We start from the raw sequence: 27209 nt of genomic DNA, 5'->3' as shown, positions 1-27209 counted from the left end.
AAAGATGCAGCAATAGGTTAAAACTGCATGCACATTATGATGAGTGAATCTTACAGAGCATTGATGCAGAACTGTCATCAATCATCCTGACCGCTAGTATATTCCAACTCACATGCTAAATAACTATTGATATTGACAGGGATCTTGGATCTATAGCATAGTCCTCCTCTTGCTGCATGGGTTAATGAGTAGCATTACCAGCAAATAATAGTGGAAGAATTCAATTCCTCCTTGGTATTAACTTAACTCCTCTACTTAGTTTAATTGAAAACAAAATGCCATAGTCCTTGTATACATCTGAAATGGATTGGCCCAGTGTTTCTAGTATTTCATGCATAGCTACAAATTATAAGAAGGGGAAAAGCCATGTCCTTAATGCAAATCTAGTAGCATTGTTGAATAAAAATGCTTCCCATTTTGGCTTATTAGTGGAATCAGAGTAAGGCAATGCTTGATTCAAAATGTGGGTTTTTCTTTGTTTTTTTTATAAATCATACTAATAGAAAGAACTTACTGGTTCAAGTTGGCCTTGAAAAACAGTTTCTTCAAGGACCAAGTGATAGGATTACTTTAGTTTGAAATATGCCATCTAAAGCCCTGCTTTATTAATCCTATCTACATCAGGAACTACCAAGAATATTTCCACCAATACTGATAGGGCAAGTCATTTGTATATAAACAGAGGGAAAACCCCATTCCCTTCTAGCATTGATACGTTACGTAGTTGGGTAATGAAATGTCTGCAAGAAAACAACCAACTCCCAAGGACTCTGCAATAAACAAATTGTTATGCCAGTGTCACAAGGATCAGACACATTCTTTTCCCTTGGATAATTTCCTAAATTCAGTACAACACACCAGAGAATCAGTGGAGCTTAAAGAATATATATTTATTCAGTCCAAAGTTTTCAAGTGCTTATGGGTGGGCGCCCACAAAGAACTGTTACTTGTCTCCCTTTTTATAAGGAGGAACGCTGTCTATGGGGTCGCGATGGGTTGGACACGACTTTGCAACTAACAACAACAACAGTAGTTTAGAGATTTAGCAAGTCATTATCAATGAATGGAATGTGTTAATATATTGCAAACAAATATTTCCTTATCTTAGAATGAAAATAGATGCCTCCTTATTTATAGTTAAGCATATGTTTCTTTATCTAGAGTTAGAACAGATAGGTCACAGGATATGCAAAAAATATATGTTACCTTTTACATGGGATTTAGTATGATATCTCTATTTTTTCAAATGGAGAAACTGTTTATTACTACTTACACTATACAATCTTTCTTTAAATTTAAACTTATTGTAAACATGAAAGAAAAAAATTCCAACATCAGGAATCTCAGAAACTATAATGATGTCTGATAGAGTTTGTAAACAGTCACAAAAATGAAAAATTATCACATTTTTTTAAAAAATTGAAAACTTACATGGCTTCCAGCCTTCCCTTACACATCATAGAATCATAAAGGTATCATTTAGATGTTGAATCCAAATCTTTGATTAGTGCAGAAATCCAATTAAAAGCATCCCGTTTTAGCCTGGCCACTACCTCTTTCAGTAATTGGATCTGCTATCAAGCTATTCTGACACAGTAGTTTCTCTACCCTAAAAGGATTGTCCCTGTTAAATATCTTTGGTCATCTCTTTATTTTTTTATTTTATTTTATTTGTTAAATTTATATACCACCCTATTCCTGAAGGACTCAGGGCGGTTCACAGGGCAGTTAAAACAGTACAAAAAGAGAATAAAATGGAATTAAATTAGTACAAGCCCACAATTCATAATAACAATAAAATTAAAATTTTAAAATTAATTTAATATAATTTAATATGATTTAATTAAAATACTTTAAAATTTAAAATCCCTCAGTCCAGGCCAGACAATTCGAACAACCAGGTTTTTTTAAGTCTTGAGACTTATTCATTCTTTTTGAATATCCCTTATGTCGGGCCTGGCACACCTGACATTCAGAGGGGCCGCGGAGCAACCCGTCAGGCCCCGAAACCTACCACCGGCACCCGCGGAGCGCCCCGCCAGGCCCCGAAACCAACCGCCGGTGCCCGCGGTTTCCTGGATGGCCGGGACAGTGCTCGGCCGTCGCCACACCCCAGCAACCGCCCGCCCAACACCCGGGGAAGCCACGGAGCGACCTACCAGCCTCCAGGGACTCCCGCCAGCCTCTTCTTCTCCCTGACGAGCTGCCGCGCTCCGGAAATGGCCGCCAGCATCCACGCTGTCCTAGCAGACCAGGAAGAAGAGCGGCCGAGGTGACAGTGCAGCGGCGGCCCGCCCGTCAGCTGGGGAGGCCGCGGACCAGCCCGCTGGCTCCCGGAAGCAGCCAACGAGCCGGGAAGGAGCGCAGCTGCCGTGTACGGCCATGGAGCGACCTACCGGCCTTCAGAGACTGGAGAAGAGGGCGTGGACACCGACGCAGCCTAGCAGCCTCCGGGGCCGACCAGAAGGCCGGGGAGCGGCCGTATGGTGGAGCGGCCGGTGGATGCCCAGCGCCCGAGCAGCAGAACAAGGACGGGCGCCAGGGTGACTCAGGGGGTGGTGGAGACTACCGGCGGGTCGGGGAGGGTCTCAGGACACAACTCACGGCGGACTGGAGAGCTGAGGGGGGAGCCCGGCGCCCGGCCAAAAGAGCGAAGGTGGAGGAGCGGCCTGGCTTGCCAGCGGCCAAAGCCCCCTCCGTACAGCCACCACGGCCTGGTATTAGGTGTTTTCGGTGTGACCAGCCGGGTCATCGGGTGGCTGAATGCCCGCTTCCGCCGGCCCGAATGGTTCCCCCTGCGACCTCGAGACGGGCTTTGCCTGCTAGGAAGACCTCGGAGCGGTCCCGAACTGCTTATCAGGCAGCCGATGACACTCGTCGGGTGACGACTCCTCCCTTGGCGACCGGACCCGTAACCGCCCAGCCCACGCCGACAGAAGACCTTGAGGATCTGGAGCTGGTGGAGGATCCAATGGTAAGCGCCCCGGTGTGTCCCTTCGTGTTCCCAGTGGTACTGGTGAGCCCCATGTCTGGGCAGAGACGGGCGGTTAGGGCTTTGATCGATTCAGGGAGCACCTGGTGTCTTATCAACTGGAAAACAGCGGCTACAGTGGGTATCCGGCTGCGACGCCTGGTAACTCCCCTTCGCTTCCAGCAAGTGGATGGGTCACTCCTCGGGGGGGCTCCTATCACTCATGTTACCGAACCAGTCCAGCTGGAGTTGGGGGCCCACTGGGAGGCTTTGCGCTTTGTTGTGGTGCCCTCTATGACTGAAGCTGTTATCCTGGGCCTTACCTGGCTTGACAAATGGGGCCCCACGATTTGGTGGGAGGGGGGTTGCCGTCATCTTCGCTTGGGTCTGGGCCCCGAGCCCCCTCTCCACCATTCCTTTCTGGGGCCGGAGGACACGGGGACGCGGGAGGAAGCTTGCGGGGTCATGGATGACCCGAAGGTGCACGTACCCCGAGTTTACTCTGACTTAATGGACGTCTTCGATGAACGGGAGTGCGATTCGTTACCACCCCACCGGCCGATGGATTGTGCCATCGAGTTCGAACCTGGTGCCAGACTGCCTAAGCCCCGTATGTACGCCATGTCCCTGAAGGAGATGCAGGAGTTACGGCGGTACATAGATAAACACCTGGAGAGGGGGTTTATCCAACCGGCACGGTCTCGGGTGGCGGCGCCGGTGCTCTTTCGCGAGAAGAAGGATGGGGGCCTGCGCTTGTGTGTGGACTACCGAGGGGTTAACGCGGTGTGCGTGGAGCACCTCTATCCCCTTCCTTTGATGAAGGACCTGTTGGCCCATTTGGCGACAGGCCGGGTATTCACCAAGTTGGACCTGAGGGAGGCATACTACCGGGTGAGGGTCAGAGCCGGGGACGAGTGGAAGACTGCGTTTAATTGTCCCCTTGGTAGTTTCCAGTTCCGAGTGATGCCGTTTGGCTTACAGGGAGCCCCAGCTGTATTCATGCAATTGATCAACCAGGTCCTGCATGAGTTCCTGTACCGGGGAGTTTTGGTGTACTTGGACGACATCCTTATTTACTCGGACACCTTGGAGGAGCATGTACTCCTTGTGCGCCAGGTATTGACAAGACTGCGGGAAGCGCAGCTCTATGTTAAACTGTCCAAGTGTGAGTTCCATAGGGTCCAGCTGGACTACCTTGGGTATCGTATATCGGCGGCAGGAGTGGAGATGGATCCTAGAAAGGTACACGCCATTCAACAGTGGCAGGCTCCGCGGACCCGTCGACAGTTGCAAAGTTTCCTTGGCTTTGCCAACTTCTACAGACAGTTCATCCCACGCTTCGCAGCCATCGCCCTGCTGTTAACAGATCTTCGCACACAACAATTAAAGACACGCCCACGACCAGGGCTTAAATTGGAGTGGTCCACAGCGTGTCAGCGGGCATTCGAGGAATTGAAGTCCCTCTTCACTAAAGAGCCCGTTTTGCGACACCCCGACCCCGACCCCGACCTGGCTTATGTCGTACAGGTGGATGCGAGCAATGTTGCTCTTGGGGCCGTCCTCCTTCAGCGGAGCAGTTCCGGGGTCCTGCAGCCGTGCGCTTATGCCTCCAAGAAACTGACTCCCACTGAACGGGCCTGGGCGGTGTGGGAGAAGGAGGCTTTCGCGGTCCATTGGGCCTTGGAGACCTGGCGGCACCTCCTGGAAGGGGCCTCCCGTCCATTTGAACTGTGGACGGACCATAAAAACCTGGAGGCCCTACAGACCCCTCGCCGCTTGTCGCCTAAGCACGTCCGGTGGGCATTATACTTCCGTCGCTTCCGGTTTGTGTTGAAGTATGTGCCGGGGGGTCGGAACTTTCTGGCGGATGCTTTATCCCACATGCCACAATTTGACAGCAAGAGGGAGGAGGTGGTACAGGCACTCATCCCGACACTGGTGGAGGAGGGGGTTGGTTCAGGGAGTGCTGGACAGGTGACGGAGGAGGATTTGAACCATGCCATCCAAAGGGCCCTGCAGGAGGACGCCTGGTTACGGAGTAATTCGGGACTATTAACTATGCGGGAAGGCCTGGCGTGGCATGGAACACGATTGTATGTACCTGAAACTGTGCGGCCACGCGTTCTTTATGGCTGTCACGACACCAAGCAGGCGGGACATTTTGGGTTTGTGAAAACTTTACATCTGGCACGTCGTCAATTCTGGTGGCCCCGCATGAAGAGTGACATCGAGGAGTATGTACGGCGTTGCCATGTCTGTGCTACTACAAAACCCCAAGTTGGGAAGCCTTTGGGGCTGTTGCAGCAGGTGGCTGACCCGACTCGGCCATGGCAAGACATCGCCATGGACTTTGTTGTGGACCTCCCAGAGAGCAAGGGTCACACCGTCATTTGGACAGTGGTCGACCTGTTTTCCAAGCAGGCACACTTTGTTCCTTGTAAGGGGTTGCCATCAGCTCGTCGGCTGACATGGCTGTTTCTCACGCAAGTGTACTGATTGCATGGAGTGCCGCGGCGTGTGATCTCGGACAGAGGGGTGCAGTTCACAGCTCAGTTTTGGAGAGAGTTCCTGCGTCATATCGGCTCATCGCAGGGGCTGAGTATGGCCTATTACCCCAGCACCAATGGGGCCGCAGAACGAGCCAACGCCGCCATTGAACGATATCTACGGAGCTACATTTCTTTTCAGCAGACGGACTGGGTAGACCTGTTAGTGCTTGCTGAAGTGGCGTACAATAATGCGGTTCATAGCAGTACTGGCTTCTCTCCATATCGGGTGGTCACCTGTCACGAATTTGTCCCCTTCGCTGAATGCCTCCAGGAGGAGGGGTCTCCGTGCTCACCGCAGGACTGGATGCAACAAATCACGGCCACCTGGGGGGCAGCGAAGGAAGCATTGGACCGGTCCGCCGTTGCGACCAAAGCACAGGTAGACAAGAAACGAAAGCCCTTTGTTACACCGCGGGTGGGGGACCTGGTTTACTTGTCCACCAAGTACTTACGGTTACAGGTCCCGTGCCGCAAGCTAGGACCCAAGTACCTCGGGCCGTTCCGGGTGGTGCAGGTGGTAAACCCGGTGACGGTGCGACCGCGGTTGCCAAAGTTCTTGGGTAAGGTCCACCCGGTGTTCCATAGTAGCCTGCTGAAACCTGCTCCAGCGGCTACCGCAGCGGCAGGGGAGGGGGGTCCCAGGCCGGTTCACGCTGATCAGTACGAGGTGCACGAGGTGTTGGACTCCAGGGTGCGGAGGGGCGCCATACAGTATCTCCTTCGGTGGAAGGGGTACCCGGTGGAGGAGGCAACGTAGGTGTCGCGGGGAGACGTCCATGCTCCACGTTTAGTCCGGGCATTCCACCGTACCCACCCTAGCAGACCGGGAGGTAGGGGACACGGAGGTGTATGCGGAGTGAATGATTCTGTGACCTTGTTCTCTACATCTGCAGGAGGACCCTTGGTAGGGGGGGGCGGCATGTCGGGCCTGGCATGCCCGACATTCAGAGGGGCCGCGGAGCGATCCGCCAGGCCCCGAAACCTACCGCCGGTGCCCGCGGAGTGCCCCGCCAGGCCCCGAAACCAACCACCGGCGCCCGCGGTTTCCTGGAGGGCCGGGACAGTGCTCGGCCGTCGCCACACCCCAGCAACCGTCCGCTCAACACCCGGGGAAGCCACGGAGCGACCTACCAGCCTCCAGGGACTCCCGCCAGCCTCTTCTTCTCCCCGACGAGCTGCCGCACTCCGGAAACGGCCGCCAGCGTCCACGCCGTCCTAGCAGACCAGGAAGAAGAGCGGCCGAGGTGACAGTGCAGCGGCGGCCCGCCCGTCAGCTGGGGAGGCCGCAGACCAGCCCGCCGGCTCCCGGAAGCAGCCAACGAGCCGGGAAGGAGCACGGCTGCCGTGTACGGCCATGGAGCGACCTACTGGCCTTCAGGGACTGGAGAATAGGGCGTGGACGCCGACGCAGCCTAGCAGCCTCCGGGGCCGACCAGAAGGCCGGGGAGCGGCCGTACGGTGGAGCGGCCGGTGGATGCCCAGCGCCCGAGCGGCAGAACAAGGACGGGAGCCAGGGTGACTCAGGGGGTGGTGGAGACTACCGGCGGGTCGGGGAGGGGCTCAGGACACAACTCACGGCGGACTGGAGAGCTGAGGGGGGAGATGAAAGTATGCGGAGCTCTGGGGGAAAGGAGGGTGGTTTGGGCTGGGGGTTGGCTTACCGGCTGCAATGGTGGTGGGACGGGTGCCAAAGGGTGGGAACCATGGGAGGCGGTAGTTAAGTAGGGTGTGGGTGTGGTGGAACAATTAAGGGTGTGGTGGAGGGTGTCGGCTTTGCCGGCTATTTAACAGCATTGATTATGCTGTAGAATCAACGCTGACTTCGTCTGTCTTCGAGCAACAGTTTGTGAGGATAATAAACGTGGCTTAGGAGAACCAGCTCCCGTTCCGGATTCATTCTTTTTGGTGGCTCGTCGGATGGGGGCCTGAAACCTTACAATTCTTTTCCACAGATACCTGCCTACAGAGTTCAAATTTCAAAAGCAACATCTTTGCATCTCTCTATTTCTGCTTTTATATTACTTGGGTACATCTCTGTAAATTCTAATTGGCTGTTCTTTGGTGTAATTTTTAAACCATGCCCTGAATCAGTAGTTCACAAAACCCAGCAATAAGGGTTTTATGATATGCCACAAAGCTATGCAACTCCTTCTGATATTGTTCTGTACCAGCCTGCTACCGGCCTTGCAGAAAAGGCAGGGACAACCCCTTTTAAAAGAAGGCAAGAGGCTGGAACTAAGCCTACCAAATTTATGGATACAAAAGCAAACAAGACACGAACCATGAAACAGGAGCTATTCAAGCGGTTGCCTTCAGCAAACCAGCCCTCCCACGCATTCCCCTTTTATACAGTTCATGGCGTGGCTTCTCTCTGCCTCCTTCCGAGGTGCCCCATTGCCTTCCTCTGTTTACTCCTGATTGACTGCCTCCTGCGTCGGGCGTCCTTGAACAGGGCCAGCTGTGGGTCATCTTCATCCACGCTGTCAGGCTCACACAGCTGGGTCTGCGTCATGACCAGGTGGGAGGGGCCTGGCTGAGGGCTCTCATCAGCAAGCTCTCCAACCCCCTCAGCAAGCTCTTCAACACCCCCCTCCTCCTCTGAGTCGTCCGACCCAACTGCCGAACCCACAGGCTGACCCTGAATCACAACAGATATAAGGACCTCCCTCCAGCATATACGTAACAGAAGAATAAAACCAGTGCCTTGTGTTTGTATGTGACATCTGGCAACCAATGCATATCACAGAGCCGTGGTGCTCTGTGATATGGAAAGGATCAGGATCTTTTCAAGTTTCTTTGTGCTGCACTTGGTTTGTATTTCATATCCAAAGGTGCAATGTCTTGAGGTACATAAAGAATGTGGCATTGTTTCCTGAACAGGTCATCCTGGCCTTTGTTGTGCTTGGCAAGTTCTGTACTGTGTTTTAACCATGAAAAGATAACTCAACATTTGTGACATTGTTTTTGTAAGCCAAGTTTCAGAGGAACACTTATTACAAGGATAACATCACATCTCTACAAATGCATTTTAATTTAATGCTAGTAAATTTGATAAATAAATAAAAAAATGATAAATTGTCATATATTTTGGCTACTAAGCCCCTACTGGGACTTTCTAAAAGAATAGCGTTATGAGGTTTAAGAGAATTAAGCACATTTGTAAATAAATATCTGCAGTGTTCCTTTTAGATTGATAAGACAGCATTGTATATTTTACTGAAAATGTTCTACTAATTGATATATTATTGTATGTACGATCATGGTTTATAAATATATACATATATTATTGTTATATAAAATCCATTATCATATATACAAATTGTTTATAGTAGTACAAAATGTATTGTGGAAAGGAAAATTTTATGCAAAGCTATATCAGATAGGCAACCATGTATTAAAATGGGTATATTAAGATAACCCCATGTCAACTTATTTATTGAAGGACCAGGAAGAAAAACACGAGAGTAGAGAAATAAGCAAAACTAAAATAAATACAGTACTATACTTGCTAGATTCATTTAAAAATCAGTTTCAGTGTGGGATTTTGACTAAATATTTTGGCCTGATTTTTTTTAAATACTGGAAAATTTTATAGGTTTCCCCCACTGACATGAGTGCTTCAGCTGATGATTGAGAAAATATTTCCTTCAGGATTTTCCTCCTTTTCCACATCATATATAATAATGGGCATGGTGACTAGATTTATATTTTATTACTTTTTGCAATTATTAAAATGTTAGAAGTTATGGTTAAGTTTAGGGAAGTTTTATTATTGAACCTGAAAAAAGACAAGTCATTTGTTAACAGCGACAGTCCGGTATATTGCAGGACCCTGGATTTGCAAATGTACTGGTCTCCTATTATAAAGTAAGAAAGTTTTGAATACATGTTATGAAAATGTTTTGGTTGGGTTCCATCAATCTGAACATTTTTGCTCTCATGATAAAGCATGGTGTCTCTTTTCTATGAGAAAATATTTTACAAGTGTGACAGTTCATGTTCTGGGAAATGTGGAAAAAAATAACATTTAGTATTAGAACTGTAGTGCCTTTTCCACACTCATTAATAAATTATTCCACTCAAAATATTTTAAAGCATTTCTTCATGAATATTTGGATAGTTTTTGACAGCATATTTTCAGAATGCTTATATTGGGAAACGTACATGGTACCAAAAATGGTTGCATTGTTTTCCATTGAAATTTGGGCATTTTAGGAATAATATTTCCACTTCGCCTATTCCAAATTGAAATTAGCAAAAAATGGCTAAAAATGGGAAAATAAATAAATAAATAAAGTAGTTATGCTTAGTAAGCTAACATATTTACTGAGAAGTAACTTCTGTTGCATTCAGTTGGGCTGAATAGATCCAAGATTGAAGGCTAAATATTTTGTGTTTAATCTGAAAGAACTGTGTTTGCAAATATAATAATGCAGTCTTCTGCATCCCTGTACAGAAATAAGTCCTACTTTATTAAATGAATATCCTATGGGAATAAATAGCTAGCTAGCTAGATTTATATACATAAAAAAGATTTCCTCTATGCTCTGTGAAATTTATAAAGTGAATTGTTTGAATAGGATAATTGTGGGAGAGAAAGAACAGTTAACACTGAATAAAGTGGGAAAATCAAATGATGCATCTAAACGAGGGCAGCTACAAGATTGGCACAGTATAATATGAAATGAGATGTACATTTGATCAATCACTGACCATCTGTCATCCTATTTCTCTGTCATATTCAATCCTTCTCATATTCTGTATGCTTCTCTTCCTATCTGTCTTAATGTTTACCCCATCCATGCCCTCTCCCTTTAGTTCTACGCGGGGAAAAACCCGAATGACCAAAGATCCATATATATATATATATATATATATATATATATATATATATATATATATATATATATATATATATATACATACTGTATATACACATACTGTATATACACATACTGTATATACACATACATACACGTATATGTATACGTATGAAATATGTTTCACAATATAAAATAATACATTTTTCTTTCATTTTCTTGCTATAACTTCTTTTCAAGCTGATGATTTTCTGTAATCAGTACAGATAATGGAAACAAGGGCACAATATGTATATTATGTTTATTCATACCTTCATGTAAATTCATTAACCCTTGATTTAGAGCTAGCTGAAATTCAGTATTTTAAAGCTTCCAGTATTAGCAGAAAAGAGGTAAGAGGTGCAATGGAAAGGAGAAAGGTCTATGGAGATTCTCACTCATCCAGGTCATGGTTGTCCCAAATGTGCTTTTTCAAGAGGCAACTGGACTTTCTTTGTTTTTCCCTGAAGATGTTTCACTTCTCATCCAAGAAGCTTCTTCAGTTCTGACTGAATGGTGGAGAATGGAAGGATTTATATTTATATTTCTTGCAGTCATCTAGTCATTAGCATTCTTTCTGAAAGTCGCTGAGGCCATGTGGAGGTTTATCTGTGCAACTGGGTGAGGAACATTTTTTGAGCTGCTGAAAGGACTGTTATAAACACAGTCCTTTCAGCAGTTCCAAAAGGTTCCATACCAATTTGCATTATTCAGGTAACCCTGAGGGCACAACGGGGTCAACGACTCTCAGAAAGAATTTTAACGACTAGATGATTGCAAGGAATATAAATCTTCCCATTCCCCACCATTCAGTCAGAACTGAAGAAGTTTCTTGAATGAGAAGCGAAATGTCTTCAAGGAAAAGCAAAGAAAGTCCAGTTGCCTTTTGAAAAAGTATATTTGGAACTGGAAAGGGTAAACCTTAATTTCAAACTCTTTTAATCGGGACTGGAGTAAGCAGCATTTAACATTTAAAGCAACGTAAATGTGCTTTGAAAAATGATTCATCATAAATGTTCAGACATTTATTAGCTTTTTTGCTCTTAATTAGAAGTACCTGATAAAAAGGTAATGCTGTTTTAAGGAGTTGGTTCATTAAACTTAATTCTCATATTTTTTTCAGGTTCCTATGGAAACATGAAAAAAGAACCTCCTTTATAAAAGGCAGAAAGGAATTAGGCTAATGCTTATGTGAGATATGATGCACTTATTCTGAAACAGTTTTGGTGCACATAACCATAACAGATAGAAAATATATTGTAATGGGTAGATCAGAGATAACTTATTTATACTGTGCCCATTTAGCAGCCAATAAAGAACCTTTGAATAGTACGCTGTACACATGGATATTTTAGTTAGAAATTTAGTGTTATTTAGTGAAAATGTTCAGAAGTCCTGTAAGCTGAGAAATAGATGTTATTTGCTTGTTAACATTAATTTAATTTACAACATACTGTAATGCATTGCAAATGAAATATTAGTCCATGTATTTTTCAGTTCCCACATTGATGCCTGAATGCAATTTTGAAAAAAGAACTGTACTAGTTATTTTAGTAGATAATATGAACCCTCCCATCCATTTGCAGATGGCCCAGTAAGCCTTAGTCATTATGTGCAAGACACAGATGTTTTCTTGTTCTGCTGAATCTTCATATGCCTGTTAAATGGTGTTCCTGTAGGTATTAATGCAAATACTTGTAGGCCAAACATAAATGTAATCTCCTGCAACAAAAGCATAAATATAAACTTTGGGGTGGGGTGGGAATCATATCATGTATCTTTGAGAGATAAATGTTGATCAACTCAATCAATTGACAGTACTCTCAACATATTAAGGTCAGATATATACTGTAAATAAACATAGAAGAGTGTCATTTATCCCAACCCATTGATGAAGCCATGTTATTTTATTCATAAATATGACAGACCATCCTGATATAGTTGATTATGTAGATTCTGAAATAATTAAGATTTTCAAACAAAATCTTATTTCTTTCTAGTGTGAAATTCTCTTTTACGTAGTGGTTCTAATGGTAATGATAAGTACAAGTATTAATCATTTCCCTGTTACTATCTATGTTTTTAACTAGTTGAGGGGTGCAGATATTCTTCTTGAAATCATCTGCTTAATGTGACCCCTCTGTTTTTATTATGGAAGAAAGGAAACAATCAGATAACTGCCCATTTTCTTACCTGTAACCCCATGTACAATATATGTTGGAATGTTTCCCATAACATTCAATGGACCTTGCTCTTTGGTTGACGTTGCACTATGAATTCCTTGTTCAAGTTGGAAACCTTTTATCTGCAGAAGTCTCAGACCAGGATTACCTTTATGCAACTCATGATAATGTTGAGTACTCGGTTTCTGATTACTGTGCAAATTGGAGGAGTAGTGCCTTCACAATGATATAGCTATTCTTGTGGAATACATCCAATAAGAAGGTCAGCAGTCTACTTTGACCTTTCTTTGAGCCCAGCTGAGGGGCGTTGCACTGGATTTCCATTCAGTTCTTATCTGTGTTGAAAGGGAAAATTAGTAGAAGTGTTACCTTGGTTCTCCCTCTTCACTGAGTGTCTACCTTTGTTGCCGTTACTGCTACTTTTCAGAGATCACAGCAGTCCCACAAACTGCATTGATCTCCAGTATGTTTGAAGTGAGCGACTGCAATGATATTCTGTGTTTCCTTATGGATGTGCTTTGGGTTCTTTTGTCAAGCTAGAATAATGGAAGTATGATATTTAAGAGCATTTGGGCAATCACATTTTTCCCCATTCTTTTTTAGGTTATGGAATTCAAATTTTAATGGCTTGGTTTAACTGTTTTTCTCAGTGATAACTAATATTCAGTTGGCGTTAGAATATGTTGAAAGGTCAATATTATTTCCTTCATGTTTTCCTTTGTAATCTTTGGGCCAAACATCCCTAATTAACGATAATAGGAAACCAGAAGACTGAGCACTGTTGTTTCTTGCAATGCCTCAGCATCTTTGCTCATATAATCCCATAATTTATAATAACTGAATTGGTCATTTGACAGGTAAAATACTACAGAGTAGTAAGTTTATATAATGCATTGATATTCTATAATGAGGCTTATAACTGCATTGGAAAATTATTCAGTACATTCCAGATATCATTTTTCTGTTTTTTTTATTTAGAAGTACTTGGTGAATGTTTTTCAAAAGTATTTGTGGAATTGTGCTACTGTAAATTGCTAAAATAAAATACTTGTATCCTTGTCTGTAAAAATTTATGTCTAATATATAAAATATGCTTTTATCAAATAGGATAGAAGATCCAAGTGTTCTATTCATTTCTAAACTAATAAATGCTTGAAATATTTTTGAACTAATAATTTTATATTGTTTTATATAAATAATTATAATTAAACTTGTATGACATGTGACTCTCAATGACTGTGGAGAACTCACAACAATCAAACAAAGAAGTTACATAAAATCAATAAAACATAAAAATATTCTTCATTATCAGCTAGCCCCACTGATTATTTTTTTGCTGAGGTCCATACTCCCTTAAGATGGCTAACTCTGCCACCAGACAAGGAGGAAAATTGAAGAGACCTGTCCATATGTGAGCAGCTGATATAAAGTCACCAAGCTTTTGCAACCAGTCAGCTTAGGGCTGGTCTTTCTGAAGAACAGAGCTATGCCAAAGCTTTCTGATTTGCCCCAGAGCATATAAAGTGTCAAGGTTCCGACAGATAAGAGACAAATAAAACAGAATTCTGAGGTTGCAAGTTCCTCAAAGGACATGTTTATTGATACAAAGTATCGGCATGGCAAAAGTGAAACCACGTCTGAATATGCACCTAACAATCCCAAATACAAAGTTAAAAAAATCCAACCTCCAAAGCTATGCAAGCTACTATATTCCCCAATATAACTTCTTGGTGGGTTTTTCATGAATGCCAAGCCTGCAATCCTGGGAGCAGCCGATGACCTTGGTTCTCACGGGAAAAAGTCTGTTTTGTATAGCGAAGCACCTGGAAAATCCCCCTCCGTCTATTGCTGTGTATAACTGAAAATGAGTGGAGAAAATGGCTGCATCCATGCTTATTTTCAAACTTGACATAAAGGACCATTAGTGTCTGCAGTTTTCCCCACACAAACCACCCAATCCTTTAGTTGCAAATGAGACGTTAGCTACTGGTGGAACAGCTGAAAGGTAAATTGCCATAACATTATGTTAGGTTTCTATATATATGGGACCAGCAGAAATTATGAAGCTCCGTAGACTGAATATGAGTGTCAGAGGGTGCTCAAAATAAACCCCCTTCTCCAATATCGGTGTATTCAAATACTGTTTTATAATACTGTGTGGCCCAGACTGAGGGGTTTAATTTTAATTGGGTTTTAGTTTTAAATTTTGGGGACTTGAATTAATTGTTTTAACTGATTTTAATTTTTGTATGTTATGCTTTTAATTTTCCATGTAAACCGCCCTGAGTCCTACAGGAATAGGGCGGTATATAAATTTAATAACGTCAACCAAACTTGATTGAGTTGATCAACATTTATCTCTCAAAGATACATGATATGATTCCCACCCCACCCCAAAGTGGTTTTCTGCCTAAAGTGGCACTAGAACTCACAGTCTTCTAATTTCTAGACTGATGCTTTAACTACTACACCAAACTGGCTCTCAAATACTACTGCGTTACCTATTGAAATGTATCTGATGAAAGTTGATATTTCTAACAATTAGATTATTTAATAACCCATTTGAAGAAAAGTAGCTGTGCTTTCCTATTTGCTGTAAAATACTTAGATCCCATATTGTTAACCGTAATATGTGATGCTATTTTATCAGAAGCTGTGATATTAAAAATTAAAATTCTAAACAATGATTTTCATAATTTTTAAATAATCTCCGGGTTTTTTTTCTGTTGTTCAGAATGTGCAACTGCCGCAGGAGGAGGTGAAGATGAAGGTGAGGCAGAAGCTGGTTGGATTGAAGGAGCTGCCATTCTGCTCTCTGTTATATGCGTGGTGCTGGTTACAGCCTTTAATGACTGGAGCAAAGAGAAGCAGTTCCGTGGACTTCAGAGTCGTATTGAACAAGAACAAAAGTTTACTGTAGTCCGAGGTGGTCAAGTAATTCAGATTCTAGTTGCAGAGCTTGTAGTTGGTGACATTGCACAAGTCAAATATGGTATGTTTTTTTGTATACTTTCTAGAAAATTTGTGTCTGAATCCCTAGGACTTCTTTATAACATATTAAATAGTAGCAAGAAAATAGTAGCTAATAAACTGAACAATTAAGGCTGATTCCTTAAATACACAGGAAAAAAATAATATAACATACAATCAGTTATTTGAAAAGAATGTTACAGTGTTATTAACAATTTAAATTCATCTGTGAGGAATAACATAATACTATATTTAGTAATCAAAGAACTAGCTTAAGTTGATAGGTAAAATCACTAGTTGGTACCATGTAATTGAGTATCAATAGCGTTATTGGGAAATCAGCTAATGAAAATCAACTGAAGGATAATTTGAGAAAGAATAGGTAGGAAAGCAAAAGAAGAACCTTCATCAAGACAAAAAAGAGCAATATTGCTTCATATCTTTAAATTTTGTGGTAAGCATCTATCCTTAATGAAAAAAAATGAGTATATTTCTGATGAGAATAATGCACATCCCAATGTCAAGAACACCGTTTCTATCTGTCTCAATGAAATGAATGGCATGATTAATCTTTTCTATATATTTGGATTGGCTTCCTGCAAGATGAGCACAATCAACATTATTTTCATCCATGACATGAATCAAAATTCAACTGTGGTCCAGTTGTTAAAGTCAGTGGAGTTGTACTGTGTCTGGAGAATGCAACCTGATATTTTAATCCCTTAATTGCTTATTAAGGAAATTTGGGATGACATTTCAAAGATAAAGTCAAGCAGCCAAGTTGGGAAAAACAATCTAAAACGTATGGAGCAATTATAATGGTTATAATTTACAAAAGGTATATCTAGATATTTCTATCTCTGCCTTTATCAATTTATAATTTGAAATATCAGGTTTAGTTTACAAAAGTTATATGTATCTATACATCTTTATCTCTATCTATAGAGATGATAATTTTTTTGCAGAATTGTCCTGTTTCATATTAATTTAGAATTGTTCTCAATAAGGAAAGAACTCAGACATTCTAAAAAGAACAATATGAAATAATGCAAATCTATGTGCGTGTTTCAACTTTGGTGAAATCTTTCTCATTTTTAAATACTACATTAGGGACATTGGGGCCATTTAGAATATAATCTTTAGAAATTTGGATTAAACTCTTTTAGTAGAGCAAAAGAACAGTAAGGACCCAACTGTGCACCAAACAATAATTGTAGTTGTCCTTTGGGTTAATAAAGCTTTAGTAGTGCTTGGATATGCTGCTTTTTGTGCATTTTGGATAACATAATTTTTATGTGCACTGCATTTAGTAAAACAATGGAACACCATGCCTGAGCTTTTGAAAAATTTCCCTGCTGTATAATCTGGCTTTTTAACCTCCTTGTATGCACTCCATGTGGCTTTGCAAAAATTGGGATCTTAGTTTTGGAATAGTTGATTTCTAGTGCTTCCACAGAACAGTAATTGGCTAAGGTACTCAGGGTTTGCTTAAGTCCAATTGAAGTTTGTGACTACATTTTCTGTACACAGTAGGACTGGAATATTGGCTAATTTCAGATGCTGATGTGGTAATTTTGTTATTTTGGCCAAAAGAAAGTTAATATATAATTAAACAATGGGGGCAAAAACACTCTTTTCTCATTCCTGCTTGGCTTGTATTCTCTTTAGAGTAATGGCTGCAAAAAACATTTATTTTAGAATTGTCATAAAGTTTATACATGGTGTAATGTATTGGGCCTGATTTGCTTGAACTTTACCACGTGGGTTTTGAATGCTGTGAGATTGCTTAAGCAGAGAGTTGGGTAACAGTCGCTGGCTCCTCAGACAAGCCGTCTCCAGGACCACCATTGGTTGGCTCTAGGGCAGCAATAGGTTTTTTCAAACCTATTGGCCGCCGCCTAGTGGCCAGAGTATAAATAGCTGCGTAGAAACCTTGGTTAACAGTTCAGTTCCTGCATTCAATAAAGTATGTTCCTGCCTGAACTCTCTTGCCTCATCTCCTGCTTGCTGCAAAGAACCCAGCACACAACACTGGCGACGAAGGAGGGATCCTGCTCCTTCAGAAGAGCTGAAAGTCACTAGGGAGTGAGGCCAGCCAAGGCACCAGGCAGGGAACGCATTTCCCCCCCCCCCTCAGTCAGCTTAGCACAGCCATGCTAGTGACCACCATCCCTGAGGACCAGTCCCTGGGCCTACGAAGGAGCAGGACAAGGAAGAAGATGAGCCCCAGCGAAGAAGACTTCCCGAGATGGTGAAGGTTGGAAAGCTGGAAGAATTTGATGTCACTTGCCCAGAGAGATGGTCGTCGTACATCTCGAGGGTCGAAAACTACCTCTGCACTAACCAAGTCGTTGAAGACGGCCTGAAGGCCGCAATGCTCCTGTGTGTCTGCAGCCCTGCAACATCAATATCGCAGAGAATTTGGTCGCACTGGCACAGCTGGAGTCCGTAACGTTCACAGACCTGAAGAAATGGCTTGGCGACCATTTCCAGCCCAAGGTTTTGGTAATAGCTTGGAGGTACGCATTCGAATAGAGAGTTCAGCAGCTGGGTGAAACAGCCACAGAATTCATCACGGCATTGAGACAAGCTTCACATCTGTGCAATTCACCGATTTAGAAGAAAGGCTTTGAGACCAACTCATCTGTGGACTTCAGAGCAGAGAGCTGCAGCAGAAACTCTTTGCCAAAGAGGCTCTCTTGCTCCAGGAAGCCTTGAAAGAGATCATGGCAGATGAAGCCGCTGTTGGGGCCGTGAAAGCCATGAGGCCTGCCAAAAGCACTCAGCCTGAGGAGGCCATCCACCACAACTCACAGAAGACATTGACAGCAACCACGAAGTGGACAAGCTTCAACGACACAAAGACCAACAATGACGCAACAACCAAAAACAAGTGAATACATACAAGGCAATTCCCTTCTCTCAGTGTCCGGGTTGTGGCGGCCGCCACCAATGCATGGACTGCAGGAAGACTGGCCACATTGCTTCAGTCTGTAGAGGTTGACAGAAGGACCACCAATTGGACATTCTGATCAGGAGAGGTACCAGGGTCCCGGGGCAGTGTAGCGTAGGGTTTTGGTCCAGCCACTGGAGCGTTTGCCGCACGGGAGCTCGCTGCCCTGTCAAGCCCAATTTCCAACTTCAGGTCGAGCTGCAAGGCATCCCTTGCAGGATGGAACTGGACACTGGGTCTGCTGTGTCCATCATTTCACTTGAAACCTTCCATTTTGTCTGCAACTGCAGCAAGAGGTAGGCCAAGCTTAGGCCATCCGACATTATCCTGACTGACTTCTAGAACTCTCGAGTCGCTGTCAAGGGTGAAGCCACACTGGCTGTCAAATTCAATGGGTTTTCAGGACCTCTGGATGTTATTGTAGTGGAGGGTCAGCGAACAAGCTTGATAGGGCTTGATTGGTTTGATGCTCTGGGCATCCAGGCTCACCGGAATCAACTGGACAAAAATGGCGAACTTAGTGTCAGTATGTAAGGAGTTTGCGGACGTTTTTGACACTAGCCTTGGAACGTACAAGGGCCCTCCAATAGCCTTTAAACTTGATCCTGCTGTAATGCCTATCAGGATAAAACCCCGCAGAGTGCCATTTGCACTTAAACACAAGATAGATGCTGAATTGGACAAGCTAGTTTAACAGGGGGTACTACAGCCCGTAGATGGGGGTGAATGGGAAACCCCAATTGTCACGACACTTAAGGCCAATGGGGAGGTCAGGATTTGTGCTGATTATAAGTGCACCATTAATCGGGCACTTAAGCAGCATGCGTACCCAGTGCCAGTCGTTAGCCACAACTTGGCATCACTGCAAGGGGGTATGGTTTTTGTGAAGTTAGATTTGGCACAGGCTTATCAGCAGCTACCTGTGGATAAGGCCACAGCTGCTGCACAAACCATTGTAACGCACAGGGGGCTTTTAAAGTAAAGTGCCTCCAATTCAGGGTTAGTGTAGCCCCTGGCATTTTTCAAGGCATCATGGAGTGTACGCTCAAGGGCATTCTGGGGGTCTTCCCCTATTTTGACGATGTGCTCATCACCGGTGAGTCTCCTGAGGTGCTTGCAAGGAGGCTTAAGGCTGTCCTTCAATGGTTCTGCGAAGTGGGCCTTAAACTTAAAAAGAATAAGTGTAGCATAGGGGTCCCCTCTACTGAGTTCCTGGGTTTCCATATTGATGCTGAAGGCATCCACCCTGCCAAGTCCAAGCTGAAGGCCATTCAGCAGGCAACTAGCCCCAGGTCAAAGAGAGAGTTTCAGGCATTCCTGGGCCTCCTTAATTTTTACCATGTGGTCCTTCCTAACAAGAGTGCAATGGCAGAGCTGTTACACTGGTTCTTTGAACAAAAACACCCCATGGAAGTGGATCAGAGTCCACGAAAGCAGTTTTAAGGCAGTAAAATCACTACTGTCTTCCAGTTCAGTGCTCACTCACTTTATAGAGTCATTGCCTGTATGCCTTACATGTGATGCATCCCCTTATGGGCTAGAGGCTGTTTTAAGTCATTTGGAAAGTGATGGGACTCAAGTCCCAATTGCTTATTACTCAAGGACATTGTCCTCTGCTGAGCACAACTATGCACAAATTGACAAAGAGGCCTTGGCCATTGTGGCTGGGGTGAAGAAAATCCATGATTACTTGTATGGCAGGGAATTCACAGTCTTCACAGACCATAAACGACTGTTGGGGTTATTTACTACAGATAGGCAGAAACCCCAAATTCTGTCCCCTAGGATGTTAAGATGATCTTGTCAGCCTACAGCTTCAGGCTGGTTTACAAACCCGGCAAAGACATGGGCCACGCAGACGGCCTTAGCTGGTTGCCATTGCCACAGATTGAGCCGGCTCTGGCTCCAGCAGCTTGCATTATGTCCATTCAGGATTTGCCTGAGTTTCCCCTCCATGCTGGGGATGTGGCTGCAGAAACTGCTGCAGACAAGGTTTTAAGCAGGGTGCTATCCTGGATTCACACAGGGTGGCTAGAAAACAGTCCTGGACCCAAGTTCCAGAGCTACTTCACACGTAGACATGAGCTTTCAGCTCACAAGGGTTGTATTTTATGGGGGAGCAGGGTCATTGTCCCCACTTCATTAAGAGATAGGGTACTTCAATCTTTGCATGAGGGACATCTGGGCATCGTCCGGATGAAGGCATTGGCACGAAGCTACCTATGGTAGCCTGGGTTAGATAAGGCTATCGAGGCTCAAGTACATGGGTGCTACATGTGTCAAGAGTCCAGGCCAGAAATGCCACATGCTCCTGTCCCCAGATGGGAGGAGACACACACTCCTTGGTTGAGGACATTGACTTTGCTGGGCCCTTTCAGGGACAGCAATTTTTGATAGCGGTCGACAGATACTCTAAATGGCTGGAAGTTATTCCAATCGCAAGTATGACTACTGCTAGGACCATCCAGTTGCTTAGGAAGCTTTTTAAACACACGGGCTGCCGGACGTCATAGTATCTGATAACGGGACCCAGTTCACAGCGGCAGAGTTTCAAGCCTTCTTGAGGACTAACCTCATAAGGCATGCTACATTGGCTCCCTTTCACCCCTCAACTAACAGGCAGGCCGAACAGATGGTGCGCACTACAAAGGAGTCACTCAAGCGCATAGTGACTGGGGATTGGCACCACAGTCTGGCTGATTTTTTGCTTTGCCAGCACACTACACCTTGCACAGCAACAGGCAAGAGCCCAGCAGAACTTCACTGGGGAAGAAGACTCATCACTAAACTGGACAGGCTGCACCCAGACCAGGTGGCAGCAGACACCTCTCGCCCAAAGCCTCTGAGGGGGTTGCAAGTGGGTGATGAGGTGTGGGCCCAGAACTAGGCACATGGGAACTTGTGGATGCCAGGTAAAATTGCTAAAGTTTTGGGCCCTCTCTCATACAAGGTGGCTCTGGATGGCAGGCGAGTCGTTCACCCCCATATTGATCAGCTGTGGAAGCGGTTCCCAGAATGGCCACAAAGCGAGGACCATACCATGGGTCCACTCCTAGAGCCAGAAACCAGCAGCCAAGTGGGGCAATTCACATGCCCTGAGGACTCTAGCAGTCAGTACAATGGGGAGGTGGTCGTAGATGGGCAAAGCCTGGGAGTGCAACATGGGTCCCCTGGCGGAGAAAGTCAACCCAATCAAGACAGCTGCTGTACTAACTCTGCTTCTATGTTGGACTTTCATTTGGGCCGACCTGGAAGGGCCAGTCAAAGGCACTCAAGTCAGTCTGACTCTGGTGGACTCATGAATCCTGGTCTACCCAGCCTGGCAGGCAAGCTGGTAGACTGGGAGTTGCCTGGATCCCCCAGGCATTCTGCAAGGTCACGTAAGCCTCCATCTTATTTGCAGAATTTTGTTCTAAAGTAATTGTGTTATCGTAAGTGCTTGTACCACTGCTATACTTTATGTATTATTGCAAACACTTGTAACACTGCTGTACCTTATTTTCAACCATTTTTTATTATAATGTGTGTACATTCTAGTGGGGAGGGGTGTAATGTATTGGGCCAGTTTTGCCTGAACTGTACCACGTGGCTTTTGAATACTGTGAGATTGCTTAAGCAGAGAGTTGGGTAACAGTCGCTGGCTCCTCAGACAAGCCGTCTCCAGGACCACCATTGGTTGGCTCTAGGGCGGCAATAGGTTCTTTCAAACCTATTGGCTGCTGCCTAGTGGCCAGAGTATAAGTAGCTGCGTAGAAGCCTTGGTTAACAGTTCAGTTCCTGCATTCAATAAAGTATGTTCCAGCCTGAACTCTCTTGCCTCATCTCCTGCTTGCTGCAAAGAACCCAGCACACAAACATACACAACAGTAGTTGTCTGTCTGCAGAAGTATTTTTAAGTTTATCACCCAAACCTTCTTCTGGAGATAAGACAAATGCAGATCATTAGTCAGTGAATGCAGTATATAAATGCAAAGCCTGTTTGGATTATATGGATGTTTTCAGCCAGAAGTTGCAGTATGATGCCATGGTAAAGGGTAGAATGACCAATTCTAAAATCTGCTTGTCATATGCCAAAATATCCTCTAGATTGATCCAGTCAAATAATATACTTTATATGTGGATGTTTAGCATAGTTATTATCTCTGATGGGCTGATAGCAACAAAAGAGAAAAAGAGAGAGTAATAATAGACTAACCAGGTGGCAGTAGTTTGATAAATTACTAAAAGTTCATCTACAGAAGGAGTATATTTTTATTTGGATTGCAGTGATTTAAAGATTCATACCTTAATTATGAAAATCTAGAATAAGGAAGTTTCATAGATTACATGTATAATGTGTAGTTTAGACATTGCAAAATGTCTAAAATTTTCAAATTAGATTTTCTCTTAATGATTTTACTGATAGGTGACCTACTACCTGCTGATGGAGTGTTTATTCAAGGAAATGATCTTAAGATTGATGAAAGCTCTTTAACTGGGGAATCAGATCAAGTCCGCAAATCCGTTGACAAAGATCCGATGCTGCTTTCAGGTATGTTTTCTGCATTAAATAAACCTTTGATAATCACAGAAATGGAATCCTTTGTTTTCTGTTTTTTCTCTTCCTCCTTCAAATTCATTATCCATGTATTCTTCAATCAGAAAAAAATATATGAAAGTGGATAGTTTTCTACTAAATACTGACCTGTATTAAATACGGGATTATTTAGTGTGTTTAGACATGTTTTGGTTACAGATGAGTTTTCATTCTTGAATGGTGTGGCCCAACTCTATTTTTTCCATAAAACCTATTATTCATATTGTGTAATCTTGTATATAACATGAGGGTTTCTAACAATGGAATCATGGTGCTATATGAGAACTGACTGTACTATGCAAGAACAAATAATTCAGTACTAGATGAAATAAAAACAGACTGCTCAGTGGAAGCACTAATAGCACAGCTAAAGCATAAATGTTTGGTATACATAATAGACAGTTGTGGAGGACTGATGTTTAGTGGCTCACAAAGAGTCAGAAGCAATGGAAAGATTGAATAACAGGAACAACAAAATGTAACCTTCTACCAGCTGGTCAAAGAATATCTTCTTTAGGTGAAACTCTCAGGAACCTAATATTGAGTTCTGTTCGCAAAGGATAGGGGGAAAGGAAATCTGATGAGCTGTTGAAAATCTATTGGTATGTCCCATTAAAGCAGGGGTGTCAAACTCAATTTTATTGAGGGCTGCATCAGCATTGCTGTTGCCCTCAGGGGGCCGGGTGGGTATGGCCAGGGTGGGTGTGACCTACTGGGTGGGCGTGGTTAGAGTGCGTATGGCCTACTGGGTGGGCGTGGCCAGCTATACATCGTTCACATCGAGGGTGCCTATGGGGGCCTGGGCAGGAGTGGGACAGATCTGGGGGTCAGAAGGAGGGTCTCTGGGCCAGGGCCAAGGCAGTGGGGGCCGTTCCCTCACTGTTTCCAGGATGGCTTCGCGGGCCACATGAAACCACTTCGCGGGCTGGATCCAGCCCCCGGGCCTTGTGTTTGACATGTCTGCACTAAAGACTTGATAAAAGGTTGAAGGACTTTTCTTTTTTTATATAGTGTATTGATCAGACAGCATGAATTGTTTATTTTGGTGATATCAAGGGCATAAACATTTCCTATTTTCTGTTTCATACTGTTATCTGTTTTTTGGCAGGAAATAGGGTAGATAAAATTCTTTGTTTAGCTGCTGCATAATATTAGCTACTTCTGACTCATGCATGGAGATGAAAAGCAACGTTTTATTTAATCTTTGCTAAGAATAGTTACACAACAATACAGTGGTCAATCAGGTCAATTGTTAGTAGAAAATTATATATGTATAGATTTGTTGGAACTAGATTTTGTCTTAAAATGATGTTTCAGCTGACTTATATAAACCCACTTTTTAAAAACCAAAACTATCCAGAGAAATTCAATTTATTTTTCATGTAATATTAGTCAAATTGCGCATAGTGTAACAAAATGCATGCCTAAATGTCAAATATATATAGTAAAATATGTATAAATATAGTAAAATATGTATGCGTGTATAGAGAGTTCAGGGGATAAGTGGGGGAGAGAGAATAATATCTACTCCAAATTTATTTATTTATTTCAGTGTTGAGGCTGCCCAATTCCTTAGTGGCTCCGGGAAGATTGCAATTAAAAGAAATGAAACCACACATATAAAAGAGAACACCACCAACCATTAGAAGAAACCTAAGCTAAAGGAAAAAGGCTTCCATAACCAGCTTGGGAGAACCAAAAAAATAAAAGATTTTGAGGAATGTGATAACGGTGGCAGTCTCACAAATCTTTGGGGGAAGGCAATATCATTTCAGAGGGCAGGTTTTGTAGCAGAGAAAGCACATTTATTTATTTATTTATTTATTTATTTTATTTTATTACATTTATATACCGCCCTTTCCCTGAGGACTCAGGGCGGTTTACAGGGAATTAAAAACCAAAAATACAAAAGTTAAAACCAGTTTAAAAAAGATTAAATTTAACCCTGTGCAACTAAAACCCCAATTAAAATAAATTAATCCTCAGCCTGGGCCAGAGAGCTCGAAGAGCCAGGTCTTCATTTATTGGGTCCTGTAAGATGGCATTGATTTGATGAATAGGCCCCAGAATGCACAACTGCTTGATTCATTCAGTAGGCCAAAACAATTAGAGCTGTGGCTATCCTTCTTACATTTAAAATTATTACAACAAAACATATCCTGTTAAAATGCCTTTTCAATTGTTAATTTATCCCTCTGTTTCATAAAGTAATAAGACTCAGAAATGAAATGATTATATTTATTTATTTATTTATTTATTTAATTTATATACTGCCCTTCTCTCAAGAGACTCAGGGCGGTTAACAGGGTAATACATAAAAATCAGATACAAAAATTAAAATTATTAAAACATGATTAAACAATGCCCATAATACAAATTTAAAATTGAAGTCATAATAAAAATAAAAATCCCACCCCATCCCATCAGGCCAGGCCCGCTTCTTTAAAGAGATGGGTTTTAAGGTTGCGCCGGAAGGAGCGGAGATCGGGCGCCATCCGGAGCTCTACCGGAAGATGGTTCCATAAATCCGGTGCACCCACAGAGAACGCTCTCCCCCTGGGGGTCACCAGTCGGCATTCTTTGACCGGCGGCACCCTGAGGAGGCCCTCTCTGTGGGAGCGTATACTATTTGTAAAAGTTCTGTAAGTTTTATATCATTCATATCCTTATAAAGGCCAGTTTGTTTATATTGTATATATTGGGAGAGGCAAATAAGAATAAATTGTAAGAATAAATTGTCCAGAATCACCCACTTTTGCTCATAACCCTGTCTTTACAAGATTTTTTAAAGACAAAAAATCTTTATTGCATCTGCTCTTTTTCAACATGTGTTAAGTAGGATATTTCCCTCTCTTTTCTCCCTTTTCACATTCTTGCCAATAGTATTTTTGGCATCTGTCTTTTTTAAATGAATTTCTTACAGCATATCAGAATTCGAGTGCTAATGAATAGCAATAAGTATCAGTAGAAAGTGAATTCAAAACCTCTGCTGTCTGCATAAGTTACAATCCCACCATACTTTTAGTTCATATTGATCTAATTATATGATTAATTTCTCCTTTATGAATTAATGGAACTACAGGTGTCCTCATTTAAGGACCACTCATTCAGCAACTGTTTGAACTTGCAATGGTGGCACTGAACAAGTGCTACTGAATTTTCCCTACAATCACATGATTGCCATTTGGCACCTTCCCCACTAACTTCAACAAACAAAAAAATCAATGTGGAGATTGCAAGTTGTAGGTCCTTGCTTAAGAAGGGCAACTGGAACTGCCATTGCTAATCAGTGCAGTAGTAAGGTTTTTTTAAAAAAAAAACAACTTATGATCGCATATTCATTATAGAATCTATGTGTGATGTTGCAAAGATGTTGTGTAGATTATATGTTAATGATGCTATGATATACGTGCATCATCCAGACATGTAAGAAGCCAAATTGCTTATGTTAACCAAAGTGTACGTATAAATTTGCCCTTGTATTTTCCAGGATGGCAAACTAAGCAGTCAGTGCAAGCTTTCTTCATGAAAGCTCAAAGCACAGTGCAGAAAGCACAGCAGGAGATATAAGTCCAAGCACAGAAACCCTACATTTAATCAGTCACAACACACTGTAGTAGACCTCAGTATAATATCTGTCCTAACTTCTTTCTGGATACTGCTTCCACATTTGCAAAAGTGGAATGTGTAAGCAAGTAAGTGAAAATGATACGTGAGTTCATGGATCTCGTGAGTCTTTTCAATACCAGTGGTGCCTGTAGTTCCAAATAGCATCTATCCTCTTATGGGATTATAAGAATGCTATTTATTGCTGTTATTCCCAATATAAGAGAAAAGCATTTTGCCAAGGTCACATGAAAATTTGTGATAGACGTGAAAAATAGGCAATAGTTGTGTTGCAAAATGGATATTACATATTCTTGGATGGCAAAAAGGAACTTCACTTAGAGTGAAAATATTCTGCTTCTTCCTTGCAATTTACTCCTTCTCAGGACTGTTTTACACGAAAGAAGAAGAATGCTCCAAAACATGAATTATCAGACAAATTTTGATTTGTTGCCTGAGAAATATCATAATGATGTTTTACCTTAGTTTATCTATCTCTCTAACTTTCTGCATCTAAATGCAAAGAATCAGAAAAACTTAAG

The 27209-nt window shown here is 43.0% G+C and overlaps 1 protein-coding gene across 8 annotated transcripts in view; it reads left to right on the top strand.

The window, feature by feature from the left end:
- The window catches only part of ATP2B2 (ATPase plasma membrane Ca2+ transporting 2), a gene marked incomplete at both ends in the record, with an annotated part of 146364 nt that overhangs the window by 34399 nt on the left and 84756 nt on the right, over positions 1–27209 (top strand). For all 8 annotated transcript variants that reach the window (XM_083353874.1, XM_083353881.1, XM_083353880.1 and 5 more), the window contains 2 exons: positions 15297–15554; positions 22891–23016. In XM_083353874.1, coding sequence (XP_083210000.1) covers positions 15297–15554; positions 22891–23016 — 384 coding nt within the window. The remainder of the gene's footprint in view (positions 1–15296; positions 15555–22890; positions 23017–27209) is intronic.

This window comes from Vipera ursinii (assembly GCF_947247035.1).
Source record: "Vipera ursinii genome assembly, chromosome: 2".
Taxonomy (NCBI): Eukaryota; Metazoa; Chordata; class Lepidosauria; order Squamata; family Viperidae; genus Vipera; species Vipera ursinii.
This window is presented reverse-complemented; position numbering and strand designations above follow the sequence as displayed.